This window comes from Gopherus flavomarginatus, chromosome 5, assembly GCF_025201925.1.
Source record: "Gopherus flavomarginatus isolate rGopFla2 chromosome 5, rGopFla2.mat.asm, whole genome shotgun sequence".
Taxonomy (NCBI): domain Eukaryota; kingdom Metazoa; phylum Chordata; order Testudines; family Testudinidae; genus Gopherus; species Gopherus flavomarginatus.
Window position 1 is genome coordinate 132440691 of NC_066621.1, and position 25532 is coordinate 132466222.

General features: G+C 40.1%; 1 protein-coding gene across 1 annotated transcript in view; it reads right to left on the reverse strand.

Annotated features, from left to right (window-relative positions):
• Positions 1-4644: 4644 nt before the first annotated feature.
• The window catches only part of CLMN (calmin), a 100068-nt gene continuing 79180 nt past the window's right edge, over positions 4645-25532 (reverse strand). The window contains exons 5-13 of the mRNA XM_050954462.1: positions 23022-23114; positions 18424-18614; positions 15932-16125; positions 14958-15040; positions 11981-13339; positions 10601-10782; positions 9641-9701; positions 8415-8482; positions 4645-6629 (exon numbers count right to left, since the gene is read on the reverse strand). Coding sequence (XP_050810419.1) covers positions 6476-6629; positions 8415-8482; positions 9641-9701; positions 10601-10782; positions 11981-13339; positions 14958-15040; positions 15932-16125; positions 18424-18614; positions 23022-23114 — 2385 coding nt within the window. The 3' untranslated portion in view covers positions 4645-6475. The remainder of the gene's footprint in view (positions 6630-8414; positions 8483-9640; positions 9702-10600; positions 10783-11980; positions 13340-14957; positions 15041-15931; positions 16126-18423; positions 18615-23021; positions 23115-25532) is intronic.

Genomic DNA, 25532 nt, shown 5'->3' on the forward strand with positions numbered 1-25532 from the left:
ATGCCTTGAGCACCATAATTAGGTTGATCTAATCCCCAGGGCAGATACAGTTAGGTTGACAGAATTTTTCTATCCCCTTTCAGAGAGGTGGACTAACTAAATGGATGGAAAAACCCCTTATGATGACGTAGGAAGCAACTACATTACTGTGCCTCAAAGGTGTAGCTACAGTCCTGCAACTGTGCCATGGTAGCGTCTGTAGTGTAGATATAGCCTCTGTCCAAATACCTATCTCACAATCTAGCCCTTAAGAAAATGAGGAACAGAAGGTGAGCATCATAACATCAGTACCATTAACTTGCTTGAAAGACAGCTTCTGATCCTGCAACTCTTATTCATGCAAATAAATCATCTTGTTCACATCGGGAGACTCAATGAAGTGAATGGGACTATTAAGTGAATAAGGACCTAGGTGAGCTAGCTCTTAAAGAGGCAGGTGCTCTTAGTCTGCCTTATGGTGTACGTGCTTAAGTTGATTTAAAGCCACCATAAGGTTCTGATCTTGCAAGTTACTGAGTGCCAATACGTCCTATTGACTTCAATGGAAGTTGAGGACACTTAGATCTCATAGACATACTCAATGCCTTGGCAGATTTAGCCCTAAATCCTTAAAACTGGCACAGATTAACTGAGTATTAGATTACATTGCTAAGTGCTCACTTATGAAAGACCCCATTTCTTTAAGGTTCTGGTCCTACAATTGGATCAGAGCAGGTGAACTCCTGCGCCTGCGTGAAGTCCCACTGAAATCAATGGGGCACTGTACACCTGTTACATCTGTATAAAATCAGAATAAATTCATTGACATCAACAGAGTTATTCTGGACTTACATTTCTTTAGATGAGAGCAGTATTTTGAGCAATGAATGGAAAATTTCAGCCCCTAAAATGAGTTTTATAAAAAGCTAAGGATGCAGTGAGGAAAAGTGGGTTATCACTTAACCTATTTTGCAAACTTAACTACAAGTTTCACCACAAAACAAAAGCTGTAAAGCATCTATTTTAAAGGTTGTATTGCATACAATTTTATATGATCATTCACCATATTTTTCAAGACCATGGTTCATTGACTCACCTGACTCATATTTGCAGTTATTTTGTCATGTCTGCAAATTATGCATGAAATTGCATTACTTATTTGATATTAGTTTTCTCATGATTTACAATGATTCATAAGTATAACATTCATACAATTATACATACTCTTAAAATGTTTTTATAGCTTTCAAATATAGATAAATCATTGTGATACAAAATAGTATTTAATCTTTAAAACAGTTTTTCTTAGCTTTTCTGAATTTTAAGCTTTCAATACGATTCTATAGACACTTCAATTACACTGTAGAAATTCCACTAAAATAAGTTTTAGAGCTCAATCTATCAAAAATATTGATAGTATTTAAAATGGGACTGTATTTTTTAAGGCTACACAAATGAAACTTGTATGGGTCACACCCACTGTGCTGACCCATTATCATCTATTTGGCAAGGGCTGCATTAATTTTCAGTTTGATTATATCCTTGCCTAATTTTGCAGCTGAAAACGGAGTAAGAATCTGCCAGATCATTCATAGGAAATTTCCTCCTGAAACATTAGACCCTTTTTGACATAGGCCCAGATTATTAAAGGTAATTAGGCATTGCTGCACTCAGCGTCACAATGCCTAATTGATTTAGGAGCCTACATATCATTTGCAAAAGGGATTTAGGCACCTATGAGTCAAAAACTGAGGCCCCAATTCAGGAACGCATCCCTATTCAGGAAGGGCACTTAAGTAAGTACATGCCTACATTTAAGTGTATGCTTAAGTGCTTCCCTGAATCAGGGCTTAATTAAGTGCCTAAATATGGATTTGTGTGTTTAACTTTAGACACTCAGATTAACAACTTTGGCCTCAGTGACTAGAGCAATGTTACACAGTTAGGAACAGAACTGAAGAATCCCAGTCCTCTGCTCTAATCACCCACTTTTAATTTCTCCTCATTTCTGTCAAGCTACATTCTTATTGCTGCTGACATTGTCCATCAGCTCTTAAAACATCACATACCCATGACTAGTCCTGCATTCTTTAGGCAAAACTCTCATGAACTTAAATGGGAGTTTTTCCGAAGTAAAGACTGCAGGATCAGGCTCCCAGGCTGCAACATACCAATAGTGTACACAAAGTCTGATTACAGGTTAAATGCCGTGGTACATTTTAAGTTGCTGCATGTGGAATTAAGGGCTTGATCTTGCAGGGTTGACTGCACTTCAGAAGTGGGTGCAGTGATTCTCGTATTATGTTTTGCAAAGGGATCCTCTGGGAGAAAAGGCACAAGTTCAACACAAGATATTTATCTAAATATGAAGTTTCCAGAATTGTCATTGTGTGTGTCACTGAAACCTAAAATGTTTGAGTCAGTGCGAAGTGATGGAAACAGCTTCAAGCATGGCTATGAATTTTTCTTGTTCAGACTATCACCAGGTTCAACCATCACTGGAATTGGTGGCCTCTTATTGTCTATTTTTTTGAGTATTCAGCCATTTTGACTTCACAAATTACATTCGTGCAGTGTACAGCTACAGTAAGGCATGTACAGTAACTTCTCGCTTAACGCTGTAGTTATGTTCCTGAAAAATGCGACTTTAAGCAAAACGATGTTAAGCGAATCCAATTTCCCCATAAGAATTGATGTAAATAGGGGGGTTAGGTTTCAGGGAAATTTTTATTTCAGTACAATTTAATACAGTACACATCAATGATGATTGTGAAGCTTGGTTGAGGTAGTGAAGTCAGAGGGTAAAAGAGGGTGGAATATTTCCCAGGGAATGCCTTACTGCTAAATGATGAACTAGCACTTGGCTGAGCCCTCAAGGGTTAACATGTTGTTAATGTAGCCTCACACTCTACAAGGCAGCACAAATGGAGGGGAGGGGAGACAGCATGGCAGACAGAGACACATACCCTTTGTGCATTGTACCTTTAAATATGCTGACCTCACTCTAAGTACACTGCCTTTTTAAGTAGATCAGCAAGTCGAGACAGCAGCTACTGCCAGCAAGCTCCCTGGGAACATTGCACAACTTTAAACGAGCATGTTCTCTAATTGATCAGCAACGTAACAATGAAACAACATTAACTGGGACATTAAGTGAGGTGTTACTGTATCTATGCCATGCCAAGACTCCTGGTCCATTGTGATATCAGAGGTAACTCAACCAATCACTGCCCTTACACTACAGCTAAGTTGCATCCAACAATTTGATTGGTTGTATAGGGAGATTGCACAGATGATGGATTAGTTAGCCCACTTGCCATAACCATGCAAGAGCACAGGCTTTTGGCCACTAGTTATAAAATAACCCGTCAGACTTCAGTGATAGCTGCATGAAGTAAATGTCACAATGCAAAAATCACTTATCGGCCAGTTGTCCGATGAACAAAAAGTGTACTCAGCTCAGTGTCTGGTTTGTGGTACTTTTTTTCCTTTTTAACAGAGGCAGTGAGACTTTATCCAGGATCACCTAGAGTTCCTCCAGAGAAGTGCCAGTTATGTGGAGACTTTTCTCAATTCTGTCATCTCTCTTCTAGAGATAGGCCTGAACCAAAACCTTGGGCCTACTTCCCCTCAAACTTTGGGTGAAGAACAGATCTGAATCTGCTTCTCAAATCTATGGCTTGGACCCATCTCTACTCTCGTCTGATGTTGGCCAAGGACTAGAAGATCCTTATAACGGACATATGGAAAGAGCCCAGGGGTGAAATCCTGGCTTTAGTGATATCAGTGGCAATATTCTTATTGACTTAAATGGACCAGGATTTCACCCCAAGTGTTTAAACTATCATCCTATGCAGCATTGTCCTCTAATCCTAATTGCACCTCCAATATGAGGTGTTACTGAAAGGTAATAACAAGCTAATATCAAGAATTTATACAATAATTTAGTGCAGTGTGCAAGGAAGGAAATACTCAGCAGATAGCAAGCCTTTAACAACTTTGAAGCATGTGCAAATGAAGTGCTTAACATTCAAGTACATCTCTACCCCAATATAACGCTGTCCTCAGGAGCCAAACAATGTTACCGTGTTATAAGTGAAACTGTGTTATATCGAACTTGCTTTGATCCACTGGAGTGCGCAGCCCTGCCCCCCTGCAGCACTATTTTACCGTGTTATAGCCGAATTCATGTTATGATATTGAGTTGCATTATATTGGGGTACATATATATGTCCTGTCTTCAAAAAGCTTTTATTTAAGATGAGCACGACAAATAGCGTACTGAAAGGGAATCTTAAACATACAGCCTCTTATTATAAATACCTTTTATTCTAACAAAGTTGAGTGCAAGCCCACAAAACACCTCTTTTTTTAATAAGGCGCTTTGTGGTCTGATGTATGGATGTTTAAATTGAACCAGCAACGTTACATGTCCTCATGAGGGCATCGTGAAGTCAAAATGTGCCTGTGGGGGGAGGGATAGCTCAGGGGTTTGAGCATTGGCCTACTAAACCCAGGGTTGTGAGTTCAATCCCTGAGGGGGCCATTAAGGGAACGGGGGTAAAAATCTGGGGATTGGTCCTGCTTGGAGCAGGGGGTTGGACTAGATGACCTCCTGAGGTCCCTTCCAACCCTAATAGTCTATGATTCTATGATTCTATGACTATACCAGAAACACCATGGGTAGAAGTTATTGCTATTGCCAAGTAGGCAACTCCAAGCTTATACCTGATTCCCATTCTGGCTAAAAGCTCAGTATAAGCTATAAAGTAATCACTAACGTCTTCACACTTTTACTGTCCCATTTCTATGCTGTTTTTGATCAAAAGCATCCGACCAAATGCAAGCCAAGATCTTTGCTATTTGTCTGGCGATAGAAGTCCCTTCATATGTACTCGAGATTTTCAGACAGAAGAAATATAGACTGCTGACATTTTTCTGGATCTATTTCTCCAGTAGTCATTTCTTCCACTATTGATCTCAGTGCTTATAATCCTCTTGTGTTGCACCTCCACCTCAGAAGGTGATAAGCTGGGTTTTTTATGATTTTTGGTGTCTTCAAAGGCAGAGTCTTCATATGATCTGATAAGTGCAATCCACTGATGCACCTGATCCAGAGGCTGAATGGTAAAGGACAAGGAAGTAGATAACATAGCAGAAGAGGCAAGAGATCCAAACTGATGTTTTCCTTCTGTAAAAATCTGCTTTGGAGTGAATGATTAATCATTTATTTTAGAGAGATGCACCTTAAAAGATATTTTAGATGGTGGCCTCTTTGTCAGTGGTATATAAAAAGAAGAAATGTCAATGTTTCCTGAGGTATCCTCTATTAAAGTCTCTATACCAGGCTCTCCTTTCCTTCCTTTAAATCTCTTCTGGTAAGCAGCTACCCTAATCTTTCTTTTTTCACAGCCAATTTGCTAATATAGAGGGTAGAATATTCAAAGAAGAGAGGACAGCAATAAATCTGAATTCAAAGGAAAACTTGCAGAAAAGACAAACTTCATTATCATCACTTCACTTGTACCAAGGCTCAGCATAATGTTTCCTTGTATTTCACTAATGGAAACGTATAAGCTTCTCCTTCACTCCAGACTTGAGCAAGGAGTAAGAATCTATATACAACAGAAAAACTTGCCCATGACCACAGATTCTGAGTGCCTTCCAGTAATGCATGACTGTCATGTACTATTTGTTCTCTCATATTATTCCCAGGAGAAGTGTGTGCAATAGAGTATCTTGTTTTGGTAGCATTTTAGGTTTTTATTAAATACAGCAAGATTTATATTTGCAATTCTTCTGCCAAGACACAGTAACAATACGGGTCAAATTTTGATCTCAGTTACACTGGTGTAATACTGATGCAATTCCACTGAAGTCAATGAAGTTATAGGAGCAACTGAGATCAGAATCTGCTCCCATGTGTTTGAAAAGTCCTTTCAACTGAAAACAAAACACACGATGGAAGAATAATTGATTGAGGAAGGTTAAGCTTCTTCTACCAAAATATTTCCACTGGGAAATACAGAAAAGAGCTTATTTCAAGCCCTGCCAACGTGGATGACCAAGCTTTGACATGAAGTCACACATTACCCTTCTTTCACAGCTACATGGCCCTAGGTAAATAAGTGTAGCCAGAGGAACAATTTTTGAAGAACCATTTTTGAAGAGTGGAGCTCTAAATCATCTATATCTCTACTAACAATTATCAATTTTATTTAGCATTTTATAAAGCAAGGCACAAATGTACAAAAATTGTGATTATTAAATCATCCCATTTCCATATGTATATCTATATATATATCTACACAATGTCACAATATAAAATGTGCTACAACATTATAAATAGCACAACAGTAACTTAAGACTAATCTTCGTATCAGCTTTAAAATCAGACCCTATATTTATCTGTGCTTCACCTGAAGGAACCGATTTATATGCATACACATGAAAAAAATCAAGCCACTGTCTTTTATTATTCCCACACTCACAGAGATCAAAATTTGTTGCTAACAAGATGCGGAAGGAGCAACAGGCAGTAGACCAGCACCCAGAGGAAAACAATGAAGTAAAATAACTCGGGTTGCTCTACACATGGAGGCTCAAGAGGTGGAATAGCATTCTCCGGAGCCTCCAAATCTTTTTTCTTCCTGCAAAAATGGATGAGAGAGAGGTTGGGTTGGGGGAGGAAAACAACTGTAAATGTGCAGTGGATTGATTGAAGTTGTTGATGGAAAGATGGGCAGAACTATGAGGCAGTAGCTCAATTAGTCTTATAGTCCAGCCAGCTAGGCAGCGAGTCAGAACTGTGAGGCACACAAGGGGGTTGTGAAGTATCACTTCATAGGAGCCAATGCACACAACTGTTTTAAGCTTCTGACAACTTCGGGCTGATTTTCAGGGAGCATCAATCAGTTCAACTCCCACTGAAGTCAATGGAGTTATGCCAATTTATATCAGTTGAGGTTCCACCCCTAACTGTAAACACCTATGAATATTGGGCAATGTTCAAATATGGATTTTTAATTGAAACAAAGCTAAGATTATCAAAAATTGTTAGAGATATTGGGTGTCCAACTTGAGATATCTTAATGGCACTTCATTTTCACAGGGTGGACCTGCAGCACTTTTTGAAAATCAGATCCTATTCAGGTTTCTCAAGATGGGCACTCACAAATCACTAGTCACTTCTGAAAATGCTCTCTGAAAAGGGTCTCAAATACTTGAGTAATGAAGCCATTTACTTTGAAAGTTCTTGCCCAGATGGGGGTTTTGAATAATTTAATTATACATCGATAGCATACATTGGAAATCTTTTCTTGAGGGTGGGTGGATTCTCTGATGCTATTTGGTCAAAGTTCTCAAAAGTCTTTGACCATGAAATTTAAGGACTAAATTTAAGGACTAAATTTCATTGGGTCCTGTAATGCAAAAACACAACCACCACTTGGCACTTAGATAGAGCTTTCCTTCTTCAGAGTGCCATAAATAAATCAGGAGAGACCTCAGGAGCACATTTTAAATGACACGTGATGACCCAGGACAGCAAACCATCCACATTTTACTAATGTGAACACAGCATCTTCTTCAGTGTGGCTCTTTTTAAATTTTAGCTTTGAATAAATTTGCCAGTTTTTCAGTGAAATATATCCCTATGTTCTCTTTTGGTTTCAGAGTAACTCTGCAGATTTGCTTTCATTCTTCTTACTGAAAATCTGACTAGATATCAAAGGTAGTGAGTTTCATGCTAGAGTTTCGCAAACAGTCATAATGTGATACGTTGTTTATACAGTTTTCAGAAAGTCTGGCACAATCAATTATGTAAGTGAGAACTGGACACTCCTGTTTCCAATAGCATTTTTGTATGTTTTCCGTAATTAACTCCTGTGACCACTAATTAAGAGCCAAATTCTGGCTCCACTCAAGTCAGTGCAAAACCCCCTTTGGCCTCAAGTAGAGGCCTTATCTACACTGTAGCTGCACTCCTGCAAAAAAAGCCCCAGGATAGACAAGGCCATGCACTGGCTGGAACAGTCTCCTAGGGGCCACTGGCCCAGGATCATTGGAGCACATCACATTTTAATTCCACCCTCTCCCATTCTTTCCTTGCCCTGGAATGTCCCCTCCATCAAGTGTGGTATGCTGTTGGCTCCTGGGGGAATCCTAGCAGCCCAGTTAACACAGCTCTAAGTCTCCCTTGCTATGTGCAAGGAAGATCTAGCCAAGCTGATAACCTGCCACTATATATCTATACCTACCAAATTTTGTACTTCAGACCTGTGAGGAGTTGGGCTGAATCCTATTCCATGCCAGTGCCTATAATTTTCTAAAGTATACATCAGTCTCAACCACCGCAGAATAATTCTGAATCTCACTTTAGAACACTTGTACAAGATTTTAGAAGTCTTGGATGCCATGAAAAAGACACTACCCACCTGATAATTAACAGATTTGTGCTTTCATCCATGTCTATGTTCTTCTGTTTGTTTTCACTAACGTGTTCCTAAAATTACATATTTATTAAAAAAATACAATGAAAAGAGTCAAATGGCCTTTAAACAAGCATCAAAGACAGCGACAAAGATAGCAGCTGATTTTAAGTTATGTACAAAAATCTTCCTAAATTTTACTCCAACAAAATAAGATCTGGCTTCTAATACATTCCCCTTGCATATAACACCTCAGTCTGATATCAACAATAGTGAAACACAAGCAGCCACAGACATTGCTGCTTCCAATATTTTTTATTCCCAGTGGGTGACATTCTCGTTCCTTGCATACACTCTGAGTAGCTGAGCTTTATGGATGAAGTGTGTGTGCATTAAATCCTGGCTCCACTGAAATCAATGCAAAATTCCTATTGACTTCAGGGAGGTCTGGATTTCACCTTGTGTTTGGGAGAACCACAGTCTCAACCCAAAGAGGTGGAATGCAGCTACATCATCACCTATTGCCTCTCTGTGCTACATACATCAATCTAGGGCCCAGTAAGGTAATAACACCTCTTGAGAGAACAAGACAAACCACGTCTGCCACTGTGTTCTATTGTGCTGTTAATTTCAGTGGCATAGGACTGAGCCATTAGTCAAGTGGCATGATGCAACAACCAGTGCAGGTTTGAGGCAATAAACCCCAATCCTGTGAGGTACTTGTGAAATGCTCAGCAATTTGCAGGATGGGTCATTTTTGGGAGGCTACTGCACATCAAATACAGAACATATATCATGTTCTTGCTATTTACTGAGAGCAGAAAGTGTCATTGTAGAATTAAAGAAAACTCGCTATGCAAAGAATGGTAGCCTCGGTGAAGTGTCAAGTCACTGACTGCTACAGAAATATTGAACTTACAAGGTACTCCCCAAATTATAGTTTGTATAATTGCATGATTAAACATTCCTTTGGGGATATACTTAACGACAAAAGGTTTGATTTAAAATTGTTTGTATTTTCCTTTAAAGCTTTTATTTATTCCTAATGTCTTAGTGCTTAAACCAGAAATTCTATGACTTTCATTGAATCAATAGGTTTATATTTGGTTGTGTTTTAGCAATCACATATAATTACTTTTTACAATTAGCAGTCTACCACTTATGAGGCCTGTGATTTTAGGAGATAATTAGAGATAATGAATGGGAGACACTAAATTTTTCCACATACTAACCTTTTCACTGGGATTAGAAATCCTTTTTCGGAGGTAAACACTAGAGTCACTGTAGCTAACCCTGAAAAGTAAATAAAAATAAACTTTGAGTTCACAGAGCCGAATTTTGATAGGGGCTTTAACCTCAACAAATGCCCCTGCAATTTTATGTACATCATCTTCAAGATATGCAAAGCCTCAAATACACATTCAAATCCATGTTTTTATGCATACAAAATGTTCAGGTGCAATTTCAGAAGCTGCTTTGGAAAATCTGGCCACGATATGAAAAACTAGCAACATCCCACTTTGAATAATTCCTGAAAAGCAATATCTTGATAGGTGTTGAAGGTGCACACACCCCAATAGACCGAAGTGAGACTATATCTCCAAACTGTTACCATTTGTGCTCTGTTTTCTTTTTTGAACTTATTTAATCATGAAAGGTATTAGAATGGTGGTTAATGTATAGGAAGCTTGGAGATACTGAGTTAATGGGATTCTGGAAGTGAATTTCTATTGAGTTTGTTGCAGCTCTGATTAAACTCTTCATCAAAATGAGCACAAAGCCATTTTTGTTCAAATATATTCCCCTGCAACTGAACTAATATTCAACAGTAACAGGAGTGAAAGTTAGCTGAATGTTTCAATCATATATGTATACATATAATAGGGGACATCAACCATTAAAGTAGTACAGTGGACACTGTGTCAGTGGTTTTCTCTCCACTATAAGTACAGCACTGTTGTGTGTTAAACATGTTTAGGAATCTGTTTGGCTTTGCACGTGTAGACAAATCCAGCTGTGTTATGACAATGTCACATTGTTACTGGTTCCCCCAATATGTTTGTGACTATAACATAGAGAAGCCCAATGGGGATAACATGTACTAGCTAAATGAGATTTGTTCAGAAACATACTACTGAAAAACAGTTTCACATCAAGGCATATTGAAAACTCTATAAAAGTTAATTAATTACCTGGAAAACTCCTGATAATCAATGATTTCTTCTTTTTGTTTATCAGGTAACTGTGTAGTCCCAGTTTCTGAAGTCTGAAAGTTTTCTGCTTGGATCACATTTTTCTTTTTTTCCTTCCTTTTACTGCTTATTTCTGATCTCAACATTGCTGATGCTATATCCTCCAACTGATCTACCATGACCTGTTTAAAAAGAGAGATTTTTCATCAGACAATGACAAAAATAATACAGCTTTGCCATGACCCAGCTTTCAGATGTCTAATGTCTAGTCTGCGCTCCATAGCAGTGAATTGCATTTAATGCATAAAGATCTCACTGAAGAGGATAAAAAATAATAGTGTTTCTTAGTAAGCAAGTTGTTGCTTACAGGTTGAATTGGGCACACAGGGCTACATCATGCCACCAGTTCTTAAATAAAACTCTTTGTTTCTTTCAAAGTGGAATTCTGTATAAGAATTAATGGCACAACATGGCCCCTGGAAAGGATCACTTCAGAATATTCTAACACATCTCTGATAAAAGCAAACAGCCTGTACTCTGTAGTAGTTTTAGTTCAGATAATCTATATAAAAGTCTGGCTACACATGAAAGTTCTAGCAGAATACGGTAAAGTTTGAATTTAAACTGATGTAGTTATACCAGTGTAACTCCCCAGGTGAACACAATTATTACAGAATAAAAATGCCCCATTCCAGTTTATCTTATGTCATTTTGGAAGAGGTTTAAGCTAAACTGAAAAGACACTCTTATTCCAACATAAGTGTGCCCACATAGTGAATTAGACTGGCATATCACTTTAACTATACCAGTGTAATTATAACAGTATAGCTGGTACAAGCCTTAACTTTACTTGTGCGATTAGTCCCATTCAAGTTAATATGACTACTTGTGTGAGTAAAGTGACTCAAGTTTGTGAGTGTTTGCAGGTGCAGGTCCTTAGATTTACACTCTTTAGGGCAGGAATTGTCTTCGCTTGTATGTTTTGTATAGCAAGCATGCTGTTGGCCCTTAAGGGCAACAGCTGTAATACCTAGGAGCTATCCCCATGACAGAAGGTTTATAAGCCAATATGATCACAATGTCAGCTACACAGACATTAGACAGCTATTTTAAATGCTAGTGATATCCCATGAAAAAGTCTCATTTGGGTAGTAGTATTAGGGCTCATATTATATTGCCTGCAGCTGTTCTGAGAACAACATTATCACACGAGCCAATCTGACATTCCATCCAGCAGAGGGCAGTGGTAAACAATGTTTTGGGAGAATAGACATATCATATTTAATACAATTATTCAAAAGTCTTGTAATGAAATTAAGGCGTTGGGGCCAACTTATACAAGCAAGTAGATGGCTGAAATTTAAAAATCAAGATGAGTACCTCAAGATTTTCTGGATTTGTAGAATCTTGAGAGTTTGTGAATATGCTGCTATCTTCCTTGAGTTCCACATTCTTTCTTATTCGGGCAGCCTGTACTTTTTCAGAGGAGGACTTAGTGGGACTGTCAGGACCTACTTTCTCCTCTTCTATGTCCTCAGCAACTAATTCTGCTGGAGAGACACTCAGGTTGGTTTGCACACCTGGGTCCAGAATGTCTCTTTCATTGTTTAGTACCAATGGCTCCTCTTCATGCAAATAATTCATTGGTAGCTCACCACAGATTTTGCTGTTTTCAGAAACATAAGAGGCAGCACTAGGCTTAGCAAAAGCTTCCAAAACTGCTGATATGGGAACATTGTAATGTGGGTAGTAGAAAAGATCGTGGGGAATTACAGAAACTTTCAAAGAATTTGGTGACATTTTAGCTGAAGATCCATCTTCACTAGGACTATCGAGATTCTCAGGAATTTTTGTAACTGGAGGGGTTGAATTTTCAGATTTGCAAGACAAAGATATTTCCATTTGACCTTTGAGATCAGAATCCTTGGATGAACAATTGGTATCTTGTACTGTCTGAAAAACAGGTGATTGTTTTGGATGTTCATACTCATCTGGAAGTTTTTTAGACATTTCTTCATCTAGTAGACACAAAACATATTTACGTATATCCTCTTCTTTGGAAGCATTTTCCTGTAGAAAAGTTGAAGTTATGGGTTCAGTGTTTTCTACTAGATTTGTTGGTTCATTTGTATGTGCATCTGAAGTCTGAGATAATGGGCTCAAAGAACAACTATCCCATGTTTTGTTGACTAGTGAGTCCTTGATTTCATTGTTGCATTCAGGAGACATCTCTTCTTCAGAAGATGATTCTGAATCAACTGTGTCAACAGCATTTTTCTGATCAGGTAAAATAGTTGCTGAAAGGTCATCATTCTGTTTCAGTTGATCATCAGATATGCTCCCTTCATTCTGAATCAGTTTATCACTAAGAACTTCCCAAGAGGAACTGGATTCAAAACTGACAGATCCTGTAATCTGCAAAGAGGTAGGCCTCTGAGGTTCTTCTGCAGACAACAAAACCAATGACTCTTCTGAGACTCTTTGTGAATTATCTGATAACAGTTGATTCAATTTGTCATTAAATTCTTCATCTGCAGTTTCTGACTGGAGCTTCTCGGGCAAATCATGGACACAAACCCTTGTAGGAGGAGAGTGGCTCCTTTCATGGCTAACAGTGTATGTACGTTCTCCATTTTCATTCAATATCAAGATCTTGCCCTCTTGTTCTGAAGGTGCGTCTTTGATATGGACATATGTGGTTTCAATTGGGATTTTCTTATCAGGATCTGAAAAATCTTCCTGTAAAGGATGATATAGCATTAAACAGTAATTTACATATCACTTTACATTTTCAAATTGCTATAGAAAGAGTCATTAATCAACCCTTACATCATCCTTTGAACTAGTCACGTAATGATTGTCCCATTCTGTAAGTCAGAAAACTGAATTAACGAGATTAAACTGTACAAGGCCACACAGCAAGTCCCTGCCACAGCCAGATTCAAATTTGGAGATCCCAGTTAGGGTGACCAGATGTCCTGATTTTAAAGGGTCAGTCCCGATTTTTGGGTCTTATATAGACTCCTATTACTCCCCACCCCCATCCCGATTTTTCACATTTGCTGTCTGGTCACCCTAATCCCAGTTCTCAATCATTAATTCAATTCACCTCTCCATATGGCCTTTATGGGGATATCTGCTTTAAATATATATTAAACACAGAAACTGGAGTAAAATAAACCCAAGAGTCCACTAAATCTACTGTAGATCATATTGCTCTGCTAGTCTGATTTTTTTTATTTACAACCTGAGCTGGGCAGCTTATCTGAAAAGTAGGAAGAAATTTGAGTTTTTTCTCACTTATAAAATACAATTAATGAACCTTATAAATTGATGCTGTAACACACAGGTAGCATGAATAATGCAACTGTAGACATTATTAAACATAAATCTGAAGAAAACTAGTATCAAAATAACTTGAATGTGTAAGAGCTGTGTTTTTAATCTGCTACTTGAGGAAGAACAAGAAAACTATCGTCCTGCTTCTCCTGGGGAACAAACATCCTTGGAATCTCCTTTTCATACCAAAAAGGTGTAATTTAAATTAGTGATGACCAACCTCAAGAGGTCTGAGGTTCAGATAAGCCCTGAAATGTCTGGCTGCTTATACAGATTTAAATGTGATCTCTCCAGTTCCTACTTCACTCTCATTCTCTTCAGCTCTTTGAATGTCTCCTTCCCTTTATTTTCCGTTCTCTGTTCTACAACAAACTCCTCTACCAGAGCCCCAGAAGGCCCTCTCCATCCCCGACATGAAGTTTGGTTATCTACCAGCTCTTTCTCATAAATCCCAAACTGGTCCCTTATCAAAGGTAAGGTCTGTAGTGAATCCTGGCCACATTTAACTCAATTGAAGTTTTTTCCACTGACTTCAGTGAGACCATGATTTCACCTCTGCGGTCTTGAATCTGGTACTATGTCTTTGAACAACATCACCAATCTGAGCTCAAATCTCATGAGATTTGAAGACAGAAACCAGTCCAACAAAGTCTGCCAAACTGTCTGAAATCTGGGGGCAGATTTTAGCACAAGGAGAAAGCCTATGAAGGTTCAGGGATGAAAGAGGAGTGGAGTAGTACTTATTTGAATTGATCCTAACTTTTGTAAAACAGCTTTGGGTTTAATGTTTGGATTGAGTCTTATTTTCTCCAAAGCAGTTTAATGGCCCCAACTCAAAACCTAAGGTATTGGATCAGACAAACACAACATGAATCACTGAAATATGATATGGCTTTTAAACCACTTAGAATAAATTGTTTGTAATAATTCTGAAGGTAAAAATGAGAACACATATCTGACTTCCTCAAGGATGCCATGACAAATTATGAAAATATTACTTTATGAAAGAAAAGCGTACCCCTTCTATCTCTTGGAAATGCTCCAGAAATTGTGCCACATACGTCATAATTGATTGTTCATCAGGTGACTCAACCATTACATCTATGGAGAAAAAACACAAAGCACTGGGCTCTTAAATACTGAAAGAGGACTTGCACAGAAATGGGCCTTCAGAGGCTTATCCTACTTTTGTGATTCAAGGTAGAAACATTCTTATGAAAACCCAGACTTCTTATTTTATTTTATTTTTGAGGAGAGAATGCAGAATCCTCTTAAACATTGATGGAACCCAGAGGATCCCTCAGTCTCCTCCACCTTAATACCCTTCCCCCACTCCCCAAACTCAAACAAGTCCTAGGTCAGGGTCACCCTCCTTAGGATATTCCCATCATAGCCTGACAGTGCTGCTCTTTCACCAGCTAGTGGTTCCGTTGAGTGACAGGCAGTGATTCATTTCCAGTGGGAAAGCCAGGGATATCCTATGCCTGTAAATGGGTACCACTTGCATGCAGCCATCTGCCCACTTGCCATCAATTGCAGGATCGAGGCCCAGCTTCAATTTAGGCTTGAATCAGAGTAGGGACAGATATTACAGCAGAAATTTCATTTACTCAAGTAGAAAAAAAAATGTAAGAGGCAAGGAAAATTTAAAACTAAATTTAAGACAATTCAAAACAGGCAAAAAGGAAAAAAAGGAATTTTAGAATAAGCAAGGACAATTTTAAAAAAGGAACAGAGAGAAAATAACTGGAGCTAGCAAGACATATGCCTACCATCCACCTGATCATTTTGCTCATGTACCCACCCTTTGCTCATTTTGTCTTTTTAGATTATAAGTACTTTGGGACAAGGACTGATTTTGTACACTACCCAGCACAATGGGGACCCGATACTGACTGAAGCTAATGGGAACTATTGCAATAAAAAATAAAGAGTCACAAATTTTTAATTATTTGACAGATGCACCAAGGAAGACTGCTGTGAATGTGTTACCTTCTGGCTCCAGAAGTCTAGGAACACCAAGATGATCTTGTGCTATGCTGAAAGCATCCTCTAAGTTTTCCCGAGCTGACTTCTCCAAAGCTTGCTTCATGTCTACCAAGTTGGAATCTATTGCTTTTATTATAGCTAAGAAAGCAAGGCCACTCCGCCAACTGCTGGCAAAATCTTGAACTGCAACACCATATCTAAATTAAAAACAACAACAAATATATACTGTAGAAATATATATTAAAAATGATAACCACCATCCCACAACAAAAGCAGCGCCACCATCTAAAACTCCTGAACTATAAGTAAAGTTATCTGGCTGTAGTCATTACAGGAGAGAGATTCTTGGCTCTAGGACAGTAGAAAACGCTTTTATACAATATAAAAATTCACTGTAAGTTGAGCCAACAGTTTGGCTACCAACTGAGATCAACCCTGGTTATAGGAAGTACTTAATGAAAACAAAACCCACAAGTACTTAGCAACCGTATTTAACATTTACAAAACCGAATGTCTGAGTAATTACTGATTTTACTTTGCTATAGTGTTTTAATGCCATAGAATGGGAAAGAGGCCAACACATAAGCATGTTAAAACCTATCATAAATGAGTCACATTCTGTGTACACTTGGCATTAAATATAGAAATTTATACCATGCAGGATACAAAAAAAAATCCATATTTGACAACTTTTGCATTTTTACAAGAATGAAAATGAAAGACAGAGTTCTGAAAGTTTCATGGTTTAAAACACTACAGCCAAGTTTTCACTATCCTGGTACTTTGTTTGTTCTTTCAGTAGAAGCTACAAAATGATTCATTTCCCAACCATTGATTTTCTTCCAAACTGTATTTCTGAGTGGCACTGAAAACACAATGGCCTTTGATTGCCTTGTTTATCATTTCCTTATTGGTATTCCACAGTTATCAATCGTATTGGTCAGTGTCAAAGTTCTAGAAATAGGATTTATTCATTAACTTGTTCTTACTCTGCTGTCCGGATTTGAAGCAGCTGATCATGAAACAAAAGGCCAAATTCATCCCTGGTTTTTCAATTCCACTGATTTCACCAGAGTTTCACCAGAGATGGATGCGGTCCAATGGAGAGTTTTAGAAATGACCTTTTAATTTTGCATTTTCAATGTGGGTCCAAGTGTTCTCTTGTGTACAGCAAAGATTTGTACATGTCAATCCCTAATACATTAATTTGGGTAAGTGAATTTTGACCCATATGCCTCATATAAACTCTCGCTTTTTCTTTATCATTTCTTCTTCATTATGATTCAATGGGACTATATGAAAAATCCAGAAGAGACCTCTGCTCTACAACAATTTTATGCTAACTAATATTTTGGCCTAAACTACTTGACAGTGTCCCTGTCAGTAATGTTTCATTTTAAATCATAACCTGGTTTTATTACAGAGTATCTTGAGATCCAAAAGTCAGATTAAGACGCAAATTTCACCAAAGTTTCAAGGAGTTTTTAACCCAGTGTTCCTATTGAAGCCCACCTCTTGTTGAATAACACATGAAATGGCAGTTCTTATGCAGGGACAGGTCTGATTCTTTAGAATGAATAGAGCAATCCAAAGAGGAAAACAATGATAACAATTATCTTAAATGCAATCAAAATATTTTGATATTAATTATTAGCAGATTCAAATCCTTCATTTATATCTAATCTTTTGTGATTTACACAAAACACTCAATAGATTGCAAACACCTCAGGACAGGGGTGAGTCTGCATCTGTGTCTTGCATACTGCCAAGCATAGTGATTGCAGTTAACATATAATGCACAATATTGTGAAATAAGTGGCAGATTAGCCACTGGGCCACCAGGGGCCCCAGCCAATTCAGGGCCCCCTGAAAAATGGGCACCCCTGCACTCTGCCCCCTCCAGCGTTCCAGCTGGGAAGCAGGGTCAGGACTTGGGGGCTTGCCCCACTCTGCAACTTCCCGCCACTCCAGCCAGGGAGCGGGGTCAGAACACGGGGCTTGCCTCGCTCCATCCCCCCACCCAGCGCTCCCGAGGGGATGCAGGGTTGGACACAGGGCTTGCCCTGCTCCGCTCACCTGGTGCTCCTGCCTGGGAGTGGCAGGAGCATCGGACAGGCAGAGCGGGGCAAGTCCCCGCACCTCAACCCTGCTTTCTGGCTGGAGCGTGGGGGGATGCTGGGAGACTGCAGGTAGAAAGGGTAGTAAGGGGCCCCCACTTGCTCTGGACCAGGGCCCCATAACATCCTAATCTACCTCTGAGTGAAATAAGGAAGATACAGGGCCTGATATTCTGCCAGTTTAAGTCAATCAATCAATTTAAACTACCTGAGGATCTCATCCAAAATATGCAAAAATATAAACTGCTCACTCTAAAACTTGAACATAGATTCCTCCCATGGACTACAGAGGGAAATTAATTTCAACCTCAGAAAGAAACCCATTCACAGCTGGTAAAATGGAGACTCTTCTAAGCTACCAAAAGGAGGTTCGCTTACTTTCTGGTTTTCCTTTGAACCCAGGTTAAAAGGGCTCTGATTGCTTTCCGCTGATCCTTCACTGAAAGAGACATGCTTCTCTCTATATTAGGAGTGCTCGGATGAGATGTGTCTGAGTCAGCCCCGCTGGGCCCAGATGACAGGCTGGAAGAGGAGGAGTTCCTATTGAGATTGCCTGTCAGTTCTTTAATCTGTGTTGAAAAAGGTAAAACGCAAGGTATTTTAATTTGATACAGACATTCAATCATCCATAAACCCTGATTTCAAGAAAAGTAACTCTTTTGTTTCCTCAGAAATTCAGTTAACAGTCTAATTACAGGTCTGTGCATTAAAGAATTCAGCAACAACTATACCGACCAGAATAGACCTAACTAGCAGCACCCTTGTTGGCAGTCTCAACAGAGATGTCCAGACTGATGGGCAAGGATACATGCAGTGTTGTTATAGCCATGTTGGTATTAGAGAGACAAAGTGGGTGAGATAGTATCTTTTATTTCAGCAACTTCTGTTGGCCCGAGAGACAAGCTTTCAAGATTATACAAAGCTCAGATCTGGCAAGGATATAGATATTAGTTTACAGGCCTGGTTGAAAATTTTAGAACAAAAAAATTGTCCCGTGGGAAAATGGGTTTTAATTGAAATCAAAGATTTCTCTTGGAAAAGATAGATTTTGGTAGAATTTCCTGTTGGGAAAATCTAAATGAAATGCTAACCAGAGGGGATGGGTTACTTCGCCTTTTAATAACGAGTTCTTTGAGATGTGCTGTCCATATGCATAATAGTGCACTTCAGGTTGTGCATGTGCTCCATGCATCCAGAGCCAGAAATTTTTCTCTAGCAGTGTTCATCTGGGCCACGCATGGCCTCCCTACACTCCACACCAAGGAGATGAAGGGGGCTGACATACCACTGCCATCTTAGTTCCCTCTCTACCACCAGTTCTAGGTAGAGGATGACCAGGTAGTGGAGAAAGAGGGTGGGTAGTGCACTGCAAATGTCAAAGAACTCAGGCTGCTGCAAGTTGAGTCACCTTCAAGTGATTGTTCCTATGTGCAGTGCATAAAGAGCGTCTCTTTCAAGGCAGTTCAGTCTGCAATCTGTTGTGTCATAAGATTTCAGGCACTGAAATCTCAGATTGCAGACTGAACTGCTCTGCCCAAAGTAGTATCAGAAACTGCTGCTTCCACCAGTGCATATTGTCTACCAAAGCTGTGAACAGAACTCCAAGCTGCTGCTCTGTAGATGTCAGTAGGGACATCTCTAGGGTAAACTACCATGCTGCCCGAGCTCTTGTTGAATGTGCTCCCACATTGCTTTGGAGAGGGACATTGTTCATCTCATAGCAGAGTAGGATGCATCCTGAGATCCATTATGATGCCTCAGGGAGAAAATGGCCTCTCTTTTCATTTGTTCCACCAATGAAACAGACAGCCTAGGAGACTTTTGAAATGATTTTGTCCTTTGGAAATAAAAGGCAAGAGTTCTAGCCATGTCCATTGAAAGCCACACCACTTCTTCCCCGCTAAAGTGAGGTTTAGGGTAAAACACCAGTAGGTGGATACTTTGGTTAAGATGAAAGTTCAACACCACCTTCAGAAAGAACTTTGGATGCAGTGTCATGGATACCTCATCCTTGAGAAAAACTGTATTGGGAGGGCTCCCCATATTCCCTAGCTCTTCTGGCCAACGTGATAGCAACTGAAAATGCTACCTTCATAGAGAGATGTAGCAGACAGGAATCTAGAGGCTTGAATGGCAATTTAGCCAGGGATGATAAAACGAAGTTAAAGTTCCAGGCTGGTACAGGTTTAACCACTAAAGGGAAGGCCTAATCATACTCTTCAAGAAGTGGAAAATGACAGGATGAGAAAAAACAGAATAGGTAACTACTGCTGGATGAAAGGTGCTGATGGCTGGCAGGTGTATTCTGGGGGAACTAATAGACAGCACCATGGATTTTAAGGACAGCAGGTAATCCAATAAATTCAGACTCTTTGCCTATAAGGGGAAACTCCTCATTGGTCATACCAAAACAAATCTTTTCCACTTTGCTTCATAACATTTCCTGGTAGAGTCCTTCCTACTACTGCTCAGGATTCCCTGGACATCAGCCAAATAGGCTTTTCTAACTCCAACTTCCATCCAAACACCATGCCCTCAGATGAAGCATGACTGGGTTGGTGTGGTAAATCTTTCCCTAATTCTCAGTTAAAAGGTGAAATATGCTGAAGATTCCTGACATATTGTCTGACAATCTCTTGGAACCCTTCAGGGCATATTCTGGAGATGGGCATCAGTCATAGTCTTTTCCAACTTGAGGATTTGGACTGCAGATCCAGTGGAGGAGCTCTGGATACTGGAGGAGGTTGCCACAATCTGCCACAGCTAGTTGATGGTACTGGTGCAAGTCTGGCTTAACTGTTACTCAAGAACAAGAAGCAATGGGCTTAAACTGCAGCAAGGGAGATTTAGGTTGGACATTAGGAAAAAGTTCCTAACTGTCAGGGTAGTTAAACACTGGAATAAATTGCCTAGGGAAGTTGTGGAATCTCCATCTCTGGAGATATTTAAGAGTAGGTTAGATAAATGTCTATTAGGGATGGTCTAGACAGTTTTTGGTCCTGCCATGAGGGCAGAGGACTGGACTTGATGACCTCTCGAGGTCCCTTCCAGTCCTAGAGTCTATGAGCCTATGAGTCAAGGTTGGGGGTGAAGAGAGATACCATAGGGAGCTCAGTACCAGCTGAAGTCCCAGTACTTGGTGCAGGGCTCTGGAAAGCTGAGAGGATTCTGGTTCCAGGAATACCAAGAGATCATCTGAAGCCAAGAAACAAGCCAAAGTCAATGAAGTCATTTCTGTAACCCAAGTCACTGAGGAAGATCGCACCAGCAGCACTGATTTTGTATATTTTGGTGCCCAAGTTCCAAGGCACTGGGAACTTGGGCACTGGAACTGGCACTGGAAGGAGCTGAAGTCTTGCCCTTCAAAGAAATCCCAGTACGGCCCTTCCCAGTAACACACCATCCCGCTCTGGAGCATGAAGCTCCAATGACTTGGTTTGGAATGTGGACTTCTGCCTCTTCTCAGAGGGCTTGTGGGGGAGGAACTTTTCCTCTTGCTATTGGGGAAGCCCCTGTGTTTTTCCCTCCTACTTGTCTGTCCTGGCTCTGCTCTCCAGAGTCTCTGACCCAAAAGAGGGGTGGAAGTCTTGGAACCACCCAGGACTGAAGAATGGGGCCTCTCCTACCTTCTTCAGGCCAATATACAGGCAATCTGTACGGTCAGAGGCTGTTCTCACCTCCAGGAGGAATCTTCAGAGTTTAGTCCTACTTGGGAACACCCTGGAGGTACTGTACGTGGATGGGATGTGCGCTTCCTCCAGGCAGTAGAGACAGGTGTTGTGATGGTCTGTGACTCGGAAGGGCTTGTGGCACATATCGTAGTTTTAAAGCCGGGGATCTTTGGCATATGTCCTGCAATCTGGTTCTCCTTGGATTGGGAATGTGGGGGAAGAGATACATCCTGGTGTGGAGGATTCCAAACTAGGGAACCAAACCCCTAAAACTATCCTAAGTAACTATATTAAAGAACAAACTGAACATAGACTTTTTTTAAAGAAACTATTTACAGAGAGAACCTGAAGAAGTCAGCATGGACACTGAAATTCCATCTCAGATCACAAGAGGCGAGAAGGAACTAAGATGGCAGTACTCCAGCAGCCTCTTTGTCCCTCCATTGTAGAGCAGAAGGAGAGTGGGGGTGCCTGTGTAGACCAGATGAATACTGCTAGGGAAAAATGTCCAGTTCTGGGTGCTTGGAGCACATGCACAACCTGAAATGCACTACACAGAGAAAAATCACTCAAGCAGAACAAAGTGTTTCATTTTGGGTCAACATTAACTTTACCATCTGCCTTGGGCCTGATCTACACTAAAAATGTAGATCAACAAAGCTACGTCACTGGGGTGTGAATCACAATGCTAAGTACTGCAACTGTGTTGATCTAACCCCTGGTATAAGACACAGCTAGGTCTATGGAAGAATGTTGACGTTGACCTAGTTACTGTCACTCAGCGAGGTGTATGCCGATGTAGCCCCCGTAGTGTAAACAAGTCCTTAGCAACTGTGTTGCTTCACTGTACTTGTAGTTCAAGGTCCCTCAACCCCCATTCTTCCCTCTGGGCCCAACCCCCTGGTTAGGCTACATCTTCTGTGATGCACCAATTCCTCTCTGTAGCTGAGCTTCTGCAATGCATCCCACAATGCTCAGCCACAGGGAGAGACCACGGTGCATCTTGGAAGAAGAAGTCAGGCTCCTAGACTTGTAGATCACTACTACAGGTGACACCTCTAGATCAGGGTTGAGATACTAGGTATAAAACTGATATAAGTTAGAGGACGATCAATCCCCCTGTGCTTTATAGAATTATAGACTTTAAAGTCAGAAGGGACCATTATGATCATCTAGTCTGACCTCCTGCACAATGCAGGCCACAGAATCTACTCTGTCTCTGTGGATAGAGGTCAATATTCTGCTGGAACTGAGTGATTTTATAGACGTAGTTCTCTTGTGATTACAGCATATAAATGGTTTTACCTGAAAAAACAGGATTATATTCCATATTAGTCCAAGTACCAGAGAAGAGTTTCCATCCACTATTTCTGCTGCATCAATGCTAACCAGTTTTACCTATAGAAAAGTAGGTTATAAGCTTAAGAGGATCTGTTTATACGGATTACATAAGAAACACAGTTTAAATGTAGTAAATGCATCAGCTCAAACCCAGACATAGGACAGTCACAGAACCCTTCTACATCCCAAGAAAGAGTTAGTTCTTGGAATGAGCTAACAAAAAATTGTCCTTGACTGGGTAACATTTTTTTTTAAACCAGTCCATAAAGGCATCAAAAGTTGCACACAATCTCCAGAGCTGTTCTGGACACTCTTCAGAGGCATCTGTCCTAAAGTCATTACAAGGAAAATGACTGCAAAAGTTAGACATCATAAGGAATATATATATTTACTGGCCTACTACTTTCTTTAAAGAACACTTGGACTACCAGATTTCTCTTATCTGCAAGGAAGATGCTGTTTTTATACACTCCCTATTTCCCAGCAAGCTTTACCAGGAATTAGGGTTATATACATGACTGTTCGGAGCCCCACCCTGTTTTCACGGATCTCAGAGACAGAGGAGAGCTTGGACCTACCAAAACTCAACCTTGTCTCTCATCATGAAGGAAATGGGTAAGTCCTAGCCCATGCTGCTCATTTCCAGCCTCAGTCCCTATAGCCAGGGCCAGCAGAGCAAATGTAAATGCAATACCACTTCCCTGAGACTTTACTTCCTCCCCATCAGCGTCAGCATCTCCTTCCCTCTCATACTGGTATTTCTTCCATACAAACTTGGAACAGGCTTGTTCTGGCTCAGAAGGATTCCACTTGTAAGCCTCAAAGGGTCTGCATATCTCATTACACTTTCTACACTTATAGTGAGGAATGAGACCACTTCAAAATTCAGACAGTTTGGATTAAATACAGTATACTCGAGGAAAGGGTAATGTGATCTGAAATCGCTTTCTGTGCAAAGGAAAATAAAGCTTCCCAAGACTTCACTTTTCTTTTTAACATGCATCTCCCTTCCCCACACTTTACCTTATGGCTTCTTAAAGAGTTTATCGCTGATCTCTGACAAGATCAATTAGAATAATTGCTGGGTTTGCCTAATCTTAGCAGACCCCAAAGTTCCCACATTGTGGTTTCTTTCACATAACACCACCAGGATATTATTCATTTAGACAATGCTGCCTTGTTGTTGGCAAAGTAGCAGAGCAGAAAGCAAGGAAGTTGTCAATATTGCAAATGACCTTCTGACTGAGCTAAAGCCAGGTATATAGTCTGTATTTATCACTCAGAAATGTCATTTATGTGAATCACTTTATCCCACTACCCTACAGAACTGCAGACTGTGACAGGTTCCACCCCATTTGTGGTTTAATAAATAAACTTCTAGCTCCATGTAGCCAAGGCATTTTGCCAACATTTTCATCACCACCCTTCACTCCCAGTTTGGTTTGAACTGAAATAAGATTAAAATAGCATTGTAACCTGTGTTTTACGGAATAGTTTGCTATCCCAGCAAGAGGACTCCTCTAGCTGGCATACTTCAAGATTCAAATTTTCTAACAAAATAGATGGTATGGGATAATTTTTTAGGCCTATTGCATTTTTTAAATGCCAGTTTGTCTAAGGTGGGAGCTCTCAGCTGGAAGTTATTGTTGGCCTCCCTCCAGTATCAGCTGTTGTCTGTCATTGCTGCTTACCTTTGTCAACCCATCCCCGTACAGATGATATTCAGTTATAAGGTTTTAGCCACCTACGCTCTTATGGAAACAATCAACAAGATTTGTCTGTCAAATTGACAGTTAAAAGGCTGATTGTGCCTCAGGAAAACTCTACCCACTCTGTTCTGCCTTTAGATTCTGTAAGTGGGTTACAGACTATGACATAGAACAGCCCTTAGCAACAGGGTTAGTGTAGACTCTGATGACAGCAGCATATGTAGAATTTAGTGCTATCAGTGGGTGGAGCAACATGGGAAGAGAGGTGTTTTCAGTCTGCCCCTGGGTGTTGACTGGCTTTGTGACTGAATTGTCAGCCAGGATGGGCTTACTTGTGTATTTATTGCAAAGCTGGAGGGGGGTGACTTCACAAAGATGGGTCATCTCCTGAGTCAGCCCTCTCTGTATCCACAAAGCTTAACCCTGCAGAGAGGCCACCGAGGAGCTGCCATGAGGTCAGTGACAAAGGAATATACTGCAGAAGTAGTGTTTTCTCCCACAGCCCAGATTCTCTCCATTCATGGAAGTGGAGCAGATGGTCTGCAGATCCAGCAGTCCTTACTGAGGCAAAATACTCATGGGCAACGAATCCCACTAAAGAAATAGGATTTTGCCTTAATAAGGACTAAGGACTGCATGATTTGGCCTCTCTCTTTTTTAACCTAGTCACATTCTGTGGTGTGCATAACATACATTAAACACAGAAGAATTAGGGCACTGAATTTACTGTTTAAAAACAGTATTTGTTTTAAGAAACCTGTTGTAC